Here is an 18,747-nt window from a genome sequence, read left to right on the forward strand (position 1 = left end):
AACTGTTAACTGGATTGAGTAAACAACTTAATGTGGAGCTTTCTAAACAAACTGTAACATTGTTTGGAACGTAGACTGACAGCTAAAGGCACTTAAGTTTATGCATGAAGGATCTGAAAATGACTTTCAGTGGTCATGTTAAATTACAAACAGCCCACAGTAATGCATGCTTACTCTCTCATAAATGGTTAAAAGAAACACACAAAGTAAACAAGATTCATCTTAGTTATTGCAGTTTGGTAACAGAATAATTGAAAAAAGTGGGGTAATAACTATACAATTATGCACATGAGAGCCCTGAATTTTAGAGCTACATATACTAAGTGATGCTGCAGTTAAATTCAATGAACTTACAGGTCTGGCCTGATAGCTACATTCAGGCTGGCGTCTGTGTCCAGGGGATAAGCACAGGAGAAGGGAAGACTCACAGGAAGCATGAAGGACAAATTAGCCAGTGGGTAGATGAATAAACTGTTGAAGTAGATGACATGTGTGCTGTTGGTCTGAAAGACAAATTATGACATTTTCAGTCAGTTCAGAAATCATGTCAGCTAGAGAAAGTCTAATCACCAGAGACATCTCCACACGGGTTAATACAGTGAATTCTTAGTCTCTGACTGCTGTTGCTCACTTTTTTCTCCTTGGATTAAAAAAAAGCCATTTGATCCCAAAACACAGTCTTAAGTACAGCATTTCTTGATCCATGCTCAATCATCCAGGTGAGGAAATTCCCCAAAATTGATTCTGTTCATCTGGACGTAGCATTTTCAGCGGGAGAAATGTTTCGTCACTCATCTAAGTGACTTCTTCAGTCTCAGCTGACTGCAGGTTTCCCCAACCTTATAAAAAGTACATTTGCATAATGACTGACACTAGCACCACAGACTAACAATGGGCTGTGAGGTCAGTTTCATGACCATTAATATGCAAATTGTTACAGTCACTGTCATGACCATGGGTACCATTTACAGAGAGTTGGGGAATGGCTGCAATTGCAGCACTGTAAGATGGTGAAAGATGTACCATTAAGATTCTTCTCGGTTCAGAGATGGTCTTTCCTTTTTCACATGACTGCCGTCCTTGACTCCCTGCTCAAACCGGCGTTCAATGAGTGACAAAACATTTCTCCAACTGAAAATACTAAGTCCAGATGAACAGAATCAACTTTTTGCACTTTTAAGAACAGCAGTTATGAACAGATTCAAAAAGGCACAGTGGCACATCAATTTGATGCTGTGTTTGTACACAGAGCAGATTGTGTATGGAGTCTACATAGAAAATTAGCCCTAAAGACGAGATGGAGGAGCACGTGCTACCACTGATAAGATCATAAGATGCAGGAGATGGCAGGTACAGATCCTTCTGCTCCACTTAAAGACTTTCACTATTTGTTCCAAATTGGACTGATTTTATATAGCGCTTTTTCACTCTCCCAGAGTACTCAAAGCGCTGTATACAACATGCCACATTCACCCAATCACACCCATTCTCACAAGCACTGACTCTAAACTGAGTGCTTTTCTAATGGCATTAACACACATTCATACGCCGATGGATGCACTGGAGAGCAACTTTGGGTTAGTATCTTGCCCAAGGATACTTGGCAGACTGGAGGAGCCAGGGATCGAAACAACAACCTTCCGATCAGTAGACGACCTGCTCTACCTTCCTGAGCTACAGCCACCTTATCACACATTAATTGAGCAGTAGTGTTTTTTAATGGGTCAGTTAAATAATAGAAAAAAGAAATAAGTCTTTACCCTCAGCACATTTCCACAGACACCTGCCCGAGCTTCCATTTCATACCAAACGTAATCATCATGGACTCTGACCCAGGAACAGTTGCTGGAAGCCAGGTTTCCCGAGAAGGGGTTCAAACCGGAGGATGTCATGCTACCCATATGCAGACCTACTTGGATTTTATCACGGCCACAAATTAACTGTGAAGTCTGGAGTGGAGGCTGCTGGACTAAAGAAAAAGACATGAGGTCACTAATAAAAAATGAAAGAAGATGAAAAAGGAAATACCAAATGAGGCTAAGATGACTACTTCCATAAAGCATCATCATAATATAAGATAAGATAAAAGATTTCATTATTTCAATTTTTCAGTATGTAAGAACTTTAACTTACATTCACAGATGATGCTGGCATCTTCATGGTGACCACAGTTGTGGACTCCAAGCCCGTTGTGTCTGCAGTCAGTTATTGATGGTTCATTTCCAACACAGTCTACATTGTCCAACCAGATGGGTCCGCTGCCCTGTCCAAAAGCTGCATTTTGTAGTGCTGAACGAGCGCTTCCACATCCCAGCTGTCTGCACACCACTTTGGCATCATTCAGGTCCCAGGAATCATCACACACTGTGCCCCACTGTCCATCATTGAAGACCTCCACTCTGCCAGAGCAGCGGTTCTGACCGTTGACCAGCCTCACTGATGAAGCAGCTAATAGAAAACCAAAAGAAGGAACACTGTCAAATTTTACTGGAGTATTTTTCAATAGTAGTATCTGTACTTCTACTTAAGTACAGATTTTCTGTACTTTTGCTACCTCTGGTGGTGCTGTAAAAGATGCCACCACTACAACATGTCAGCTCATGAAATTTCTTGCTTCTTAGATATTCCAGGATCACCTGTAAGTGATATTAATGCAAAGTGGAAACTCTTCCACAGCAGCTCCGTCACAAAGAATCATTCTATGTAAAGTTACAGAGCAGTGTCTCTGTGTGCTGAGGCACATAGTATGTTAAAGTGTCCAACACTCTGCTGACTCAATAACTGCAGTGCTCCAGACCTCCTCTGGCATTAACAGCTGCGCAAAACTGTGCACCAGTAGCTTCTTGGCATGGGTTTCTATGACTGAGCAGCTCAGGTACATGTGATATGCACCTGTTCAGTATTTTTGCCTGTATAGTGGGGGTTACTAGTTATGGGGTTCTTCCCCTTTCTTACTCACTTGCTTCTCCTTTGTTGTATTTTTTAACAAAGGTGTAAAGTAATGTATGGGCAAGTAACTAATAAAAACAGAATAATATTCAAAAAAATGAAAAATACCATAGTGCTAGACAAATTTTTAAATTGTAAAGAGATTATGAAAGACATCTGAACTATTTTTCTAAGAAATCATAACTTAAAGACAAAAGATTCATTACTATGGATAAAGTACTTAATGTGGATTGACAGTTTTCCTACAGCTATAAATCATCTCAGCTCTGTTTTATCCCAAATGCACACACGATCAAAGATGGATTTCACTCTCTTTAGCCCCACATGTTCATATTTACCTTCACAGACGACACCAGCATCCTCAGAGTGGGCACAGTTATGAGATCCAAACCCTCTGTGGTGACACTCAGAGAGCTTTGATTCGTTGCCTGTGCATGCGACATCATCCAACCAGATGGGTCCGTTGCCCGGTCCAAATCGCGCGTTTGTTGGTGCTGAGAAGACCCTGCCACAGCCCAGCTGTCTGCACACCACCTGAGCATCCACCAGGCCCCAGGCATCGTCACACACTGTCCCCCACTGTCCACTGTGGAAGATCTCCACCCTGCCAGAGCAGGAGCTGTTTCCATTAACCAGACGGACCTCCCCCTCGACTGCTGTGCTGTTGCCCACTGGTGTTGTGGTAGTGATGTTAGCAGGCACATGTGTGGTGGTGAAGTTCTGCGGCCTTGGTGTTGTTGGAAAAACAGTGCTGTTGATTCCTGGTTGGACTGAAAGAAAAGTGTCTTTGAACTCAAAGGACAAACTCAGTCTGCACTTCCTTCTACATTAATGAGAATAAGCTCTCATTAGTACAGCTCAACGTTATTGTTTTCTCACAAACTCATTGTTTACTTTGCATTTGACTCCATGTGCTGCACAACAACTTTATATTTAAAAGGTGAATAAAAACAACAAATGACAATAGTTTTCTCATCAGTTAGATGTCAGCAGTAAGAAATGGAGGGGACCTGAAATATGATTAAAATTTACCTTCACAGATGATGCTGGCATCTTCATTATGACCACAGTTGTGGACTCCAAGCCCGTTGTGTCTGCAGTTAGTTATTGATGGTTCATTTCCAACACAGTCTACATTGTCCAACCAGATGGGTCCGCTGCCCTGTCCAAAAGCTGCATTTTGTAGTGCTGAACGAGCGCTTCCACAGCCCAGCTGTCTGCACACCACTTTGGCATCATTCAGGTCCCAAGAATCATCACACACTGTGCCCCACTGTCCATCATTGAAGACCTCCACTCTGCCAGAGCAGCGGTTCTGACCGTTGACCAGCCTCACTGTTGAAGAAGCTAATGGAAAACCAAAAGAAGGAAGACTGTCAAATTTTACTGGAGTATTTTTCAATAGTAGTATCTGTACTTCTACTTAAGTACAGATTTTCTGTACTCTTGCTACCTCTGGTGGTGCTGTAAAAGCTGCCACCACTACAACATGTCAGCTCATGAAATTTCTTGCTTCTTAGATATTCCAGGATCACCTGTAAGTGATATTACTGCAAAGTGGAATCTCTTAGGAACCACAGCAGCTCTGTCACAAAGAATCATTCTATGTAAAGTTACAGAGCAGTGTCTCTGTGTGCTGAGGCACATAGTATGTTAAAGTGTCCAACACTCTGCTGACTCAATAACTGCAGTACTCCAGACCTCCTCTGGCATTAACAGCTGTGCAAAACTGTGCACCAGTAGCTTCTTGGCATGGGTTTCTATGGCTGAGCAGCTCAGGTACATGTGATATGTACCTGTTCAATATTTTTGCCTGTATAGTGGGGGTTACTAGTTATGGGGTTCTTCCCCTTTCTTACTCACTTGCTTCTCCTTTGTTGTATTTTTTAACAAAGGTGTAAAGTAATGTATGGGCAAGTAACTAATAAAAACAGAATAATATTCAAAAAAATGAAAAATACCATAGTGCTAGACAAATTTTTAAATTGTAAAGAGATTATGAAAGACATCTGAACTATTTTTCTAAGAAATCATAACTTAAAGACAAAAGATTCATTACTATGGATAAAGTACTTAATGTGGATTGACAGTTTTCCTACAGCTATAAATCATCTCAGCTCTGTTTTATCCCAAATGCACACATGAACAAAGTTGGATTTCACTCTCTTTAGCCCCACATGTTCATATTTACCTTCACAGACGACACCAGCATCCTCAGAGTGGGCACAGTTATGAGATCCAAACCCTCTGTGTTGACACTCAGAGAGCTTTGATTCGTTGCCTGTGCATGCGACATCATCCAACCAGATGGGTCCGTTGCCCGGTCCAAATTGTGCGTTTGTTGGTGCTGAGAAGACCCTGCCACAGCCCAGCTGTCTGCACACCACCTGAGCATCCACCAGGCCCCAGGCATCGTCACACACTGTCCCCCACTGTCCACTGTGGAAGATCTCCACCCTGCCAGAGCAGGAGCTGTTTCCATTAACCAGACGGACCTCCCCCTCGACTGCTGTGCTGTTGCCCACTGGTGTTGTGGTAGTGATGTTAGCAGGCACATGTGTGGTGGTGAAGTTCTGCGGCCTTGGTGTGGTTGGAAAAACAGTGCTGTTGATTCCTGGTTGGACTGAAAGAAAAGTGTCTTTGAACTCAAAGGACAAACTCAGTCTGCACTTCCTTCTACATTAATGAGGATTAGCTCTCATTAGTATAGCTCAACGTTATTGTTTTCTCACAAACTCATTGTTTACTTTGCATTTGACTCCATGTGCTGCACAACAACTTTATATTTAAAAGGTGAATAAAAACAACAAATGAGAATAGTTTTCTCATCAGTTAGATGTCAGCAGTAAGAAATGGAGGGGACCTGAAATATGATTAAAATTTACCTTCACAGATGATGCTGGCATCTTCATTATGACCACAGTTGTGGACTCCAAGCCCGTTGTGTCTGCAGTTAGTTATTGATGGTTCATTTCCAACACAGTCTACATTGTCCAACCAGATGGGTCCGCTGCCCTGTCCAAAAGCTGCATTTTGTAGTGCTGAACGAGCGCTTCCACAGCCCAGCTGTCTGCACACCACTTTGGCATCATTCAGGTCCCAAGAATCATCACACACTGTGCCCCACTGTCCATCATTGAAGATCTCCACTCTGCCAGAGCAGCGGTTCTGACCGTTGACCAGCCTCACTGTTGAAGCAGCTAATAGAAAACCAAAAGAAGGAAGACTGTCAAATTTTACTGGAGTATTTTTCAATAGTAGTATCTGTACTTCTACTTAAGTACAGATTTTCTGTACTTTTGCTCCCTCTGGTGGTGCTGTAAAAGCTGCCACCACTACAACATGTCAGCTCATGAAATTTCTTGCTTCTTAGATATTCCAGGATCACCTGTAAGTGATATTAATGCAAAGTGGAAACTCTTAGGAATCACAGCAGCTCCGTCACAAAGAATCATTCTATGTAAAGTTACAGAGCAGTGTCTCTGTGTGCTGAGGCACATAGTGTGTTAAAGTGTCCAACACTCTGCTGACTCAATAACTGCAGTGCTCCAGACCTCCTCTGGCATTAACAGCTGTGCAAAACTGTGCACCAGTAGCTTCTTGGCATGGGTTTCTATGGCTGAGCAGCTCAGGTACATGTGATATGCACCTGTTCAGTATTTTTGCCTGTATAGTGGGGGTTACTAGTTATGGGGTTCTTCCCCTTTCTTACTCACTTGCTTCTCCTTTGTTGTATTTTTTAACAAAGGTGTAAAGTAATGTATGGGCAAGTAACTAATAAAAACAGAATAATATCCAAAAAAATGAAAAATACCATAGTGCTAGACAAATTTTTAAATTGTAAAGAGATTATGAAAGACATCTGAACTATTTTTCTAAGAAATCATAACTTAAAGACAAAAGATTCATTACTATGGATAAAGTACTTAATGTGGATTGACAGTTTTCCTACAGCTATAAATCATCTCAGCTCTGTTTTATCCCAAATGCACACACGATCAAAGATGGATTTCACTCTCTTTAGCCCCACATGTTCATATTTACCTTCACAGACGACACCAGCATCCTCAGAGTGGGCACAGTTATGAGATCCAAACCCCCTGTGGGGACACTCAGAGAGCTTTGATTCGTTGCCTGTGCATGCGACATCATCCAACCAGATGGGTCCGTTGCCCGGTCCAAATCGCGCGTTTGTTGGTGCTGAGAAGACCCTGCCACAGCCCAGCTGTCTGCACACCACCTGAGCATCCACCAGGCCCCAGGCATCGTCACACACTGTCCCCCACTGTCCACTGTGGAAGATCTCCACCCTGCCAGAGCAGGAGCTGTTTCCATTAACCAGACGGACCTCCCCCTCGACTGCTGTGCTGTTGCCCACTGGTGTTGTGGTAGTGATGTTAGCAGGCACATGTGTGGTGGTGAAGTTCTGCGGCCTTGGTGTTGTTGGAAAAACAGTGCTGTTGATTCCTGGTTGGACTGAAAGAAAAGTGTCTTTGAACTCAAAGGACAAACTCAGTCTGCACTTCCTTCTACATTAATGAGGATAAGCTCTCATTAGTACAGCTCAACGTTATTGTTTTCTCACAAACTCATTGTTTACTTTGCATTTGACTCCATGTGCTGCACAACAACTTTATATTTAAAAGGTGAATTAAAACAACAAATGAGAATAGTTTTCTCATCAGTTAGATGTCAGCAGTAAGAAATGGAGGGTACCTGAAATATGATTAAAATTTACCTTCACAGATGATGCTGGCATCTTCATGGTGACCACAGTTGTGGACTCCAAGCCCGTTGTGTCTGCAGTTAGTTATTGATGGTTCATTTCCAACACAGTCTACATTGTCCAACCAGATGGGTCCGCTGCCCTGTCCAAAAGCTGCATTTTGTAGTGCTGAACGAGCGCTTCCACAGCCCAGCTGTCTGCACACCACTTTGGCATCATTAAGGTCCCACAAATCATCACACACTGTGCCCCACTGTCCATCATTGAAGATCTCCACTCTGCCAGAGCAGCGGTTCTGACCGTTGACCAGCCTCACTGTTGAAGCAGCTAATAGAAAACCAAAAGAAGGAACACTGTCAAATTTTACTGGAGTATTTTTCAATAGTAGTATCTGTACTTCTACTTAAGTACAGATTTTCTGTACTTTTGCTACCTCTGGTGGTGCTGTAAAAGATGCCACCACTACAACATGTCAGCTCATGAAATTTCTTGCTTCTTAGATATTCCAGGATCACCTGTAAGTGATACTAATGCAAAGTGGAAACTCTTAGGAATCACATCAGCTCAGTCACAAAGAATCATTCTATGTAAAGTTACAGAGCAGTGTCTCTGTGTGCTGAGGCACATAGTGTGTTAAAGTGTCCAACACTCTGCTGACTCAATAACTGCAGTGCTCCAGACCTCCTCTGGCATTAACAGCTGTGCAAAACTGTGCACCAGTAGCTTCTTGGCATGGGTTTCTATGACTGAGCAGCTCAGGTACATGTGATATGCACCTGTTCAGTATTTTTGCCTGTATAGTGGGGGTTACTAGTTATGGGGTTCTTCCCCTTTCTTACTCACTTGCTTCTCCTTTGTTGTATTTTTTAACAAAGGTGTAAAGTAATGTATGGGCAAGTAACTAATAAAAACAGAATAATATTCAAAAAAATGAATACCATAGTGCTAGACAAATTTTTAAATTGTAAAGAGATTATGAAAGACATCTGAACTATTTTTCTAAGAAATCATAACTTAAAGACAAAAGATTCATTACTATGGATAAAGTACTTAATGTGGATTGACAGTTTTCCTACAGCTATAAATCATCTCAGCTCTGTTTTATCCCAAATGCACACACGATCAAAGTTGGATTTCACTCTCTTTAGCCCCACATGTTCATATTTACCTTCACAGACGACACCAGCATCCTCAGAGTGGGCACAGTTATGAGATCCAAACCCTCTGTGGGGACACTCAGAGAGCTTTGATTCGTTGCCTGTGCATGCGACATCATCCAACCAGATGGGTCCGTTGCCCTGTCCAAATCGCGCGTTTGTTGGTGCTGAGAAGACCCTGCCACAGCCCAGCTGTCTGCACACCACCTGAGCATCCACCAGGCCCCAGGCATCGTCACACACCGTCCCCCACTGTCCACTGTGGAAGATCTCCACCCTGCCAGAGCAGGAGCTGTTTCCATTAACCAGGCGGACCTCGCCCTCGACTGCTGTGCTGTTGCCCACTGGTGTTGTGGTAATGATATTAGCGGTCACATGTGTGGTGGTGAAGTTATGTGGCCTTGGTGTTGTGGTAGGTAAAACCGGTGTAGTTGTGTTCACCTCTGTTTAAAATAATAATAATAATCATGCACTCAGAAAACATTGAACCAACTGAATCATCTACAGGTTAATCATATTTAAAGCATGAGATTACCTGCACAGTATGCAAGGTTGCATACAAATGGCTTCACAAGTTTGTAGACATAGTAGTTTGCATGGCAAAGTTTAACATGGATGGTGTGTGACTGAAAATAGCAGCAGCTGCCACTCCAAACATTGCACACAGTGCGATTCACAATTTCACCTGACCATGTGGGATGAGGTTGTGTTATCCACAAAGGCGCATCGGTTCCACACCTGTTTGATTCGACACACCTCTCTGGAATATGAGCACTGGTTTGATTAAAAAACAGGCGATACCAGCCTTGCCAGTTTATATATCGATCACAGTGTAGGACCTCAGTATTTGTGTTATTTGTTGAACGCCAGTCATCATTCAATGTTGCGTAGTTCTGACAAGGGTCCACACATTGGGAATTGATGCAGTCCATGCCTGAAGGACAAACTGTGTTTCCACAGGGAAATAGGACAGATTGGGAATCGACCTCTGATCTGCTCTTGGAGGAAGCCTCCAGACATTCATATGAGCCTGGTGTGTTGTGACAAATCTGAGGTGGTGTACACGGTGAGTTTGAGAGGGAACACTCATCAGTGTCCACACAGCCCTTCTCTGAGGACCAGTGGTAACCTCGGTCACAGCAAGAAGAGTCACTGCAAACTTTTGGGTCATAGCAGGTGAGGCCATCACCTACAAAACCACCTTTACAGACACAAGAGAGGGTGTGACCGGTGAAGGTGTCACCTCTTTCTCGTGACTCCAAGCAGGTGGCTTCATCATGACATGAATCACAGCTGGTAACAGGAGTCCCTGCACAAAGAATAATTACATCATGCACTTGAATACATGTAAGACTTTAAAATCAACATGTTCACATTTGTGATTTGCGTAGCTGTCCTCATACGTGTGACTTGATGCTGGCCATTATAATTCGTTTGGAGCAAATATTTAATTATTGTCTTAATTATAGCTCATCCATATTTGAAAAAGGAGAAGACAAGTACACAGTGAGTTTATGTCTACCTAGAAATAATTTACCTGAATAGCTTCCTGTGAAAATATGTACAAGTATGAGGAAGAACAGTCCAGCAGGTGCTCCCATAATTAATCACATCCACGACTCAAACTAGATGAAAAAGACAAAGGATATGTTTTAAAACTGCATTTTCATATTGTATGTCATCTTTTTCTGCTTCAAATCTATAACTTCTGATCTGTCTGTACTTACCCTGGAGAGACTCTGAGAATCCAGCACTTAAGCTCACAGTGAGGATGAGTGAGAATGCTCACATGAGAATTTATAGGCCTGTTTCTGTGTGCAAAGGACAAATAGAAGTGATTGATGGTGAAATATATAAGTGGGTAAGATAGAGAACTTATTCATATGACATCAAAGGAGTTACTTATTAATCTAAAGAAGAAAAAAAAGGTCACATTCAAACTGAACTGACACATCCACAAAGCCCGAGCCAGTAATTTTTATGGTACAACAATCAGACTCAGGTCAGAGTTGAAACATGATATTTCCACGTTCCAGCAACAATGTCTCTTCCAATTAGGTCTTTTATAACTTCCTGAACTAATAGTTCTCCGTTATGAAACTATTCCTGACATTTGAATATGTTGTTTGACCTAATAATCTTATCTCAAGTTCCATTTGCCCAATTGTCACCTGAAAATCTTTCCATTGATGCCAGGTGAACTTTAACACTGATCATCATGCATAGATTTCTTGGTTTATTTGTATGTGACTTTAAAAAACTTGATTTTCATCGGTCAAACTGTCTCATTGGAAAGCAGGAATGGCTCTCTTTGAACCTGCTTCGAACTTGGCTGACCCAATCTGATTTATTGCATTTTTATGATTCTGTGTCATCACTTCTTATCGGAAAAAATAGCATTACATGATATTTCGTAAGTCAATTCCAGTTTATGCTTTGCTATATTTAAGTTAATGATAGCTTCTTTTGATAGCATTCTTGATAGCATTCTTTCGATTACGAGAACAGTTTGTCAATAACATTTTTACAACTTTTTTTTCCTAAGTGCTCTGCACAGGCATTGTTTTGTCACGTAGTCCTCAACATCTTGCTGCATGTATGGCCAGTAGAACTGTTCTCGAGCCGATGTAGACAACAGCCATCCGGTCCTGCAGCTGCAGCCATGCTCCGGCGCTGGACACAGACCCGCCTGACTGCATCGGGTGGAAGTAAGCTTCGGAGGCGTTTGGAGAGGGGGAAGGGGGGTGACTGTATATCTGTGTCTGAGTACATGTGTATGTGTGCGTGTGTGTGTGTATCCTGTGTCCAACTCCAGAGAGAGTGCCCTTTCACATAGTTTTAGGCAAAAGTCAACAATCCCCAAGCCAACGCAGGTGACATTGAAAAAGTAGGAGGATAGGGGAGAGAGTCGTACACAGTCTTGTAATCTGGGAGAATTGTTGTTCCAGCTTTGGCCCTGGAGATTCCAGCTGGTGAGGGGAGGCCACATGAAGATAGTAGTTGTTTGGGTTTGGGTTAGGGCGAGGAACTGCATTCCAGTTTCGCATTCCAGTTTCGCAGTTGATCTAATGTCCATCACTAGTCCCAAGTCTATCAATTTCCTGTTACGGAATAACAAGCTTCTCCATGATTTTATCCATATTGCGTTCAAAAAGCACAGTCTGAGCGCTCGTGGCTCTACCCACAGTCTCAATCATGCCAGCCAGCCTTGTGGGATTTTAAGCAGCTGTAACCGCTTTCATTATTCAAGCCAGGGACGTGGCAGCTCCAATCAGCAAGAACCCTGTTATCAGGGTTCTGAATAGGTAGATGTCTTCAACGTCCTGCATTGAGAGTGTTGCCAGGCACATGACACTTCTCACATCCGTCCATTGTGTATCCAGGAGCAAACGTTCCTGCGGGACAATCAGGCTCCCTGAGCCCAGGCTTCTCATCGAGAAGAAGGTGTTAATTGCGAGACCAGTTGATCAAATCCATAATTCCTTGGTTTTTAGAGCTGCTTGTAGTGCAGCTCTAAAAAACTTTGCTTGAAACACTATCTGATGGTACAGCATTTCCATCATCACCATTTAGTTGCAATGCAGACACCCAGGGAACATCATCGATTTGTACCATTTCTGTCCCCTGCCACACAGCAGAGACCACCTCCGGTGACACTGCCTTTGTATGATCATCCATCTGCTGCTGCAGGTTCACTGGGTTCCTGGACAACATCAGCATCAGTGTTCCTCTTTCCTGGTCAATACTTGATGTCAAAATGGAAGTCTTCACAACCCACCTGTGACCCACAGCATTTAGTCTTGCTGAACAGTTCTACAATCATGAGAGCTCAGCCCTTGACATGTTGCAGGTGTCTTTTATACCCTCGCACACAACTCTCTGTATCTTTTCAGTTACAACAGTCTTTTGTCCCATGGACTGTTGCTGGGCCGAGAGCGACTCCCACTATCTTTTCCCAGGCCAACACCTGGCGCTGGCTTTCCTGAGAGTTTCATCCTACTGAGCAAAACAGTTAGCAGATAACATAGTGAAACATCGTTAAGCAAAGCTAAGCAGTTTTAACAAGGTCATATTGACACATATACACAATTCATCTAAGCAAACAAAGGTTATACAAAATCCTACAGATTCTAAACACCTAAATGTAAATGTGAAAATGTGAAAACTAGAATTTTCCACATTACAACCTCTGAGTGCCTTAGCACCAAACAGGTTGAGAATGTACGCAAAAGTCTGTCTGTATAGCAGATGGTGAGCAAGAAGATGTGACAGAGGATGATGGAAGTGAAAAAAGAGGAAAGAATGGTGAAAAGAATAAGGAGAGGACAGAGCATGTTAGAAAAGTGTCAGAAAACTATACCAAACTATACCAGAAGAATCATAAATCCTTAATAAAAAATAAAGAAAAAATATACTCATAAGCTTGACTCTCCAATTAAAATTCATTTAACCATAAAAGTTCATTTCCATTTTGCCTATGTTGCCCTTTTATAGGTCATTGTTTATTAGATTCCCCTTGTGTCTTCACCCCTGTGTTTACGTCTCCCTTGGCCTTCCTTCATGTGTTTCTTGTCTGCGTGTCCTATGTTGTCAAGCTTGTGTTGTGTCTGCATCTCATTATGTTTCCTGTCTAATTTTGAAGAGGTCTGGTGTCGTGTGTTAATTGTGTTTAGTTTTACTTCCCCTGTGGCATCATTATGTTCATTCGAATCAGCTGTTTCCCCATGTGTTTCCACTTCCCCCGATCACCTCCTGTGTGTATTTAGTCTGTGTGTTTTCATTCATTCCTTGTCAGGTCGTCTGTTGTTTCTCATCATGTTTCCAAGTCTTTATGTTTCAGGTTTTTCATGTCAAGATGTTCATGGTTTTTTTAAGTTCAGCCTTAGTTCACCCAGTTTAGGTTAGTATTAAGTTTTGTCTTTGCTCCTCGTTTAAACCCAGCCTTTAATAAATGGCTTGTTTTCAGTTAATATTAAGTTTGTTTCTACACTTTGTTTTGTCTGCATTTGGGTCCTTTATTCTCCACTCCACACAATCTGCTTCTGCACACTGTGACATTAAGAAAGAAAGAACTCTCAAATGGGGCTCTAGAGTCATGTGCTACAACCCTGTTTGTATCTCTCGGGAAGTATTTAACACTTTGACTGTCGTTAGATGTGAAATAACCACAGTCAAACATAATTAGGCTTCATTATAGGCTCAGGGGGTATTTTGATCTTCATCATGAATAAAGTCAGCTTCACATGTTGCACGGTTGCCTCACAGCAAGACGGTCCTGGGTTTGATTCCACCACCTGGCTGGGACCTTTCTGTTCTCCCTGTGTTTTACTTGTTAAAATTATTGCTATAGAATTATTAATCTCTTGTTAAGATGTCATAAAGTTAGATTTTTGTTTGCTTGTTTGTTTTTCCTCTCACTGTGCTGAGCTTTATTTGTTGAAAATAATCAGCTCCTCTGACAACACGAGGATGCACAAGTCAAAATGGACAGGCTTATAAATGAGCCTGGACACAATCAGAAACTTGTAGTGATTTAAAAGGTTCCATTGCAGCATCATTCTTTCCTGTTTCTCGTGTTTATTCTGTTGTTCTGAAAATGAACAGGACACACTGAAAGAATAAAGCAAATCATTGAATGTATCACTCTATACTGATCACTCAAGTATGTGAACTCATGCTCCCAAACAAATTTCCCGTAGATTAACAGTTAGGCAACCTTGAGTTTTGAACGTTGTTTCCTGTTTGTGATCAACTCACCTTGCCAAATCATTAGGCTGCCTTCAGTTATCACTCTCATGTCACTACTGTCTCTCCTCTCCACCTCCCAACATCTTAGGAAAAGTGTTTCCTGTTTCCTGGATCAGCAGCCTTCTCATTCTACACGGGAAGGTTGGAGAGCCAAGCCTCTCACAAACAGAATTTGACCCCCAATAAACCCATTTAAGATTTTCTCAGTGTCAGAACATGTTTCAAGCCTGGACCTTCACTTACTGAAGCTCATAAGCAGTCTGTGCTCAAAGATGGCCTCCAGTGTCTGATTGAAACATCTTCTTGGTGTTTAATTGATCAGGGAAACAGAATCATAGTATATTGGAAACTCTGATTAACTGATTGTGAACAGGTGTGGCAGAAAATTGAAGCGAAAGCCAGCAAGTAAAGTAAAGCAAGTAAAGCTAACAGAAAGATAACAGAAATGAAGAAGAACAAAGTTTATATATTAAAACTAGTGCTGTGAGTGTTAATCTCATTAAAATGACATTAACGCCATAACCGCATTAACGCAGGGAAACTCCGTGAGCGAGTTAGCGCGGATCGTCCCATGCGTGGGGCTGCACGGCATCAACACGTTAGCGCGGTTAGCTCGTTAACGCGTTAGCTGACAGCACTAATTAAAACACATTCAAAGAACAGAAACCCAAAACCATGACACATATTCTTAGGCTACGTTCACACTGCAGGTCTTAATGCTCAATTCCGATTTTTTGATCAAATCCGATTTTTTTGTCTGCTTGTTCACACTACAAATAAAATGTGACAGCAAACGCGCTCTAGTGTGAACCCTCAAAGTGGCCCGCATGCGCAAAAGAAGACGTCACACACAACGCGCTCTGTTTAGACCCAGACCAAACTGTATTGTTTGACTGTTTCAGACTTTACGTTTCCCAATTTTGCTTTACGTTATTTTGTTATTTACATATAGCCTAATAATGATCCTTATTGCTGTTTTAGAGGAGCGGTGCTTCAAAGGATAGATTTCTGTCAGAATCTGCAGATTATACAGTACAAATAAAATGTTCACGTTTCTCCAACGTTGTCTTCCCAACAGTTTCACTAACATCTACACGGGATGGCCAGGAAGCGTTCGCGATGTCTTATCGGGCGCTTCTCCGGCGCTGATAATTGGCGTCTGTCTTGTGTCAGAGACGTAAAAGACGGATTTAATGTGACATGATCATTCAAACAGCAGTCGCTTTCTAAAACATCAGATATGTATCGGATTCAGTACCACATACGAAAGTGACCTGGGTCAGATTTGAAAATATCGGATTTGTGCTGTTCACACTGTCATACCATGATCGGATATGGGTCGCATAGGGTCAAAAAAATCGGATTTGATGCGCTTCCGCCTGCAGTGTGAATGTAGCCTAAGCCTCACTTTTGTTGCAGGATAGTTACAGGAATCATGCACCTAATGCGCGACAATGAAAATTAAGTTACTTATTAATCTAAAGAAGAAAAATAAGGTCACATTCAAATTGAACTGGCACATCCACAAAGCCTGTGTCAATAATTTTTATGGTACAACAATCAGAGTCAGAGTCATAATTTGATGTCTGTACATTCCAGCATTGATTTTTCTGCCAAACCGCTCATTTATAACCATCTCAGATGATAAAGAGTACAGTTGTTTTGTGCAATGAACCTATCTTCTTATGACATCAGCTAAACCCTACTGATAACCATGTATGAAATAAAATGCCACAGTACATGTAACTGCTTTTACAGATAGACCCATAAGGTTTGGGAAAAAGATTGTGTGTTGTTTGTTTTTGTAATTTTAGCCTTTCTGCAAAATCCAATCAAAAATTGAAGTTGTGGTTGAAGTGCAGACTTTCAGCGTTATTCCAAGGAGCTTTACAAACTTTTTGCTATAACTGTTTATGAATTACAGATATTTTTGTACCTAATTCCCCATTTTCATGTGAGCAAAGAATTGAACAAAATAACAATTTTAGTACAAGGATCATTTTTAATACTTGAATGAATGACTGCCTAAAGCCTAGAACAACACCAAATGTCGTGTTTCCTCTCTTGAGATGCTCTGCCAAATCTTTACTGCAGCCACCATCAGTTGCTGCTTGTGCGTGTGTTTCTCTGCCTTCAGGTCTGTATATAGCAACTGTAAAGCTGCTCTGCTGGCTTGAAATCTGCAGACTGAGTTGGCCATTGAAAAATATTCCTTTCTTATGCTCTGAGAAATTCTTGGGTTGCTTAAACAGCTTTTGGTCATAATCCATTTGCGCTGTGAAGCACTGCCTGATTAGTTTTGCAGTATCGGGCTGAATCTGAACAAAGTGTAGCCCTGTATTCATCAGTATTCATCCTGCTAATTCTTCTTTTGGTAGCAACAGCAACAATCAGCAGTGTAGTTGTCCATGGCATGGCATTGCCTCCACTGCATTAGACAGATGATGTGATAAGTTAAATGTGATAAGTTAAATAAAAGTTAAATAAAAAACCTATTTTTTTAACCTTGCCTTTCCTGCTCGTTAATGCCTGTATCTAATCCCTAGACTTTCTCTATTTTACCTTTTATACATATCTTTTCTGGCTTTTAACATGTTTTACTTGATATGCATTTTGTGCTATTCCTGTGTATTAGTGACACTGACCTGTTAGCATACTTGGTACTTTGTTATGGTCCTATAATATTTAATAATATTTAATTTTTATAATTTCTTGTCTTATTTTCTGTCTTTTATGTGAAGCACTTTGGTATACCGTTGGTTTCTAAATGTGCTCTATAAATAAAGTTGTATTGTATTGTATAAGAATCTCTTTCTAGACCTCGCCTGTTTTCTTTTTGTTTGTTTGTTTGGCTTTCCTGTTCTTGAGCGTAACCACATAATGAATCTGTATTTACTTTCATGAAGACATCTATTCATTGTAAGCTGACAATAATACACCTACCTCCTCAAAAGTGTTCTGGACTTGGTTAGATGTTGTGTTAAGATATTTTCCTTAACCAAAGAGAGAATTCTGTGATCATCAACTTTAGAAGTCTTCTGAGGTCCTTCAGGCCTCAGCTGGCCAGTGCATTCATTCTTTTTAAGAACGCACCAGATTATTGATTTTGCCATTCCTAAAGATGTTAATAACTCACTAATAGCTTCATATTGTTTTTTCAGCTTCTTTCAATTGTATTGACATCACTTTGAATCTCAGTATTGAGAGTTTTAGTGAACAGCTCCCAAATATACAAATTCAAATCCAAGTTCCAACTCTTTTATCTGCTTAATTTGTCATAGAACATCAAGAGAACAAGCCTTTGCCATCCAATTGTTTATCAAATTTCCAATTCATTTTGGGTGTATGGATGTATAAAAATAGCTTTATAAAGACTGAATGCAATATTTTTGTTAAACCTGAATTAAAGTCTGCATTCCAGTCACATCATGATTTTCCTTTTAAAATCACCTGTGGTGGCAAACAGAGGGGAAAATGCAAAAAATATGCCATTGCTAAAACTTGTAGACCACATCAAATCAAATCAAATCAAATCACTTTTATTGTCACATCACATGTGCAGGTACACTGGTACAGTACATGTGAGTGAAATTCTCGTGTGCGAGCTTCACAAGCAACAGAGTTGTGCAAAATACAATAACGTAAAACAAGCAAAATATAAAAATGGCTAATCTAAAAAGTAATAAATATATGTACAATATGTAAAGGTATATACATTACTGAATGTGTATACTAAATATGTTTTTCTACGTGTGTGTGTTTGAGTGTGTATATAGTATGTATATACATGTTTTACAAATGAAATAAAGTAAACAATAAAATAAGATATATAAAATATACAGAGGTTGGTATGTGCAAAACAGTGGTATTTATATACAGTATGGAGTGCATAATGTTGAAGTTCCAGTAGTGAGGGTGAGGTGTCTATGAAGTGTTCAGCAGTCTGATGGCCTGATGGAAAAAGCTGTCTCTCAGTCTACGGGACCGGATGCTGCAGAACCTCCTTCCTGATGGAAGTAGTCTGAACAGTTTATGGCTGGGGTGACTGGAGTCCTTGATGATCCTCCCCGCTTTCCTCAGGCACCGCTTCCTGTAGATGTCTTGGAGGGAGGGAAGCTCACCTCCAATTATCCGTTCAGCACACCGCACTACTCTCTGGAGAGCTTT

General features: G+C 41.2%; 1 protein-coding gene across 1 annotated transcript in view; it reads right to left on the minus strand.

Moving 5' to 3' along the window:
- The window catches only part of LOC134629789 (deleted in malignant brain tumors 1 protein-like), a 48,509-nt gene that overhangs the window by 27,352 nt on the left and 2,410 nt on the right, over nt 1-18,747 (minus strand). The window contains exons 2-12 of the mRNA XM_065471235.1: nt 9,368-10,141; nt 8,844-9,275; nt 7,688-8,002; nt 6,994-7,425; nt 5,835-6,149; nt 5,141-5,572; nt 3,982-4,296; nt 3,288-3,719; nt 2,134-2,448; nt 1,833-1,969; nt 355-503 (exon numbers count right to left, since the gene is read on the minus strand). Of these exons, the coding sequence (XP_065327307.1) occupies nt 355-503; nt 1,833-1,969; nt 2,134-2,448; nt 3,288-3,719; nt 3,982-4,296; nt 5,141-5,572; nt 5,835-6,149; nt 6,994-7,425; nt 7,688-8,002; nt 8,844-9,275; nt 9,368-10,141 (4,048 nt within the window). The remainder of the gene's footprint in view (nt 1-354; nt 504-1,832; nt 1,970-2,133; nt 2,449-3,287; nt 3,720-3,981; nt 4,297-5,140; nt 5,573-5,834; nt 6,150-6,993; nt 7,426-7,687; nt 8,003-8,843; nt 9,276-9,367; nt 10,142-18,747) is intronic.

The sequence above is a fragment of the Pelmatolapia mariae genome, linkage group LG6 (assembly GCF_036321145.2).
Source record: "Pelmatolapia mariae isolate MD_Pm_ZW linkage group LG6, Pm_UMD_F_2, whole genome shotgun sequence".
In the NCBI taxonomy this organism is placed as follows: Eukaryota; Metazoa; Chordata; class Actinopteri; order Cichliformes; family Cichlidae; genus Pelmatolapia; species Pelmatolapia mariae.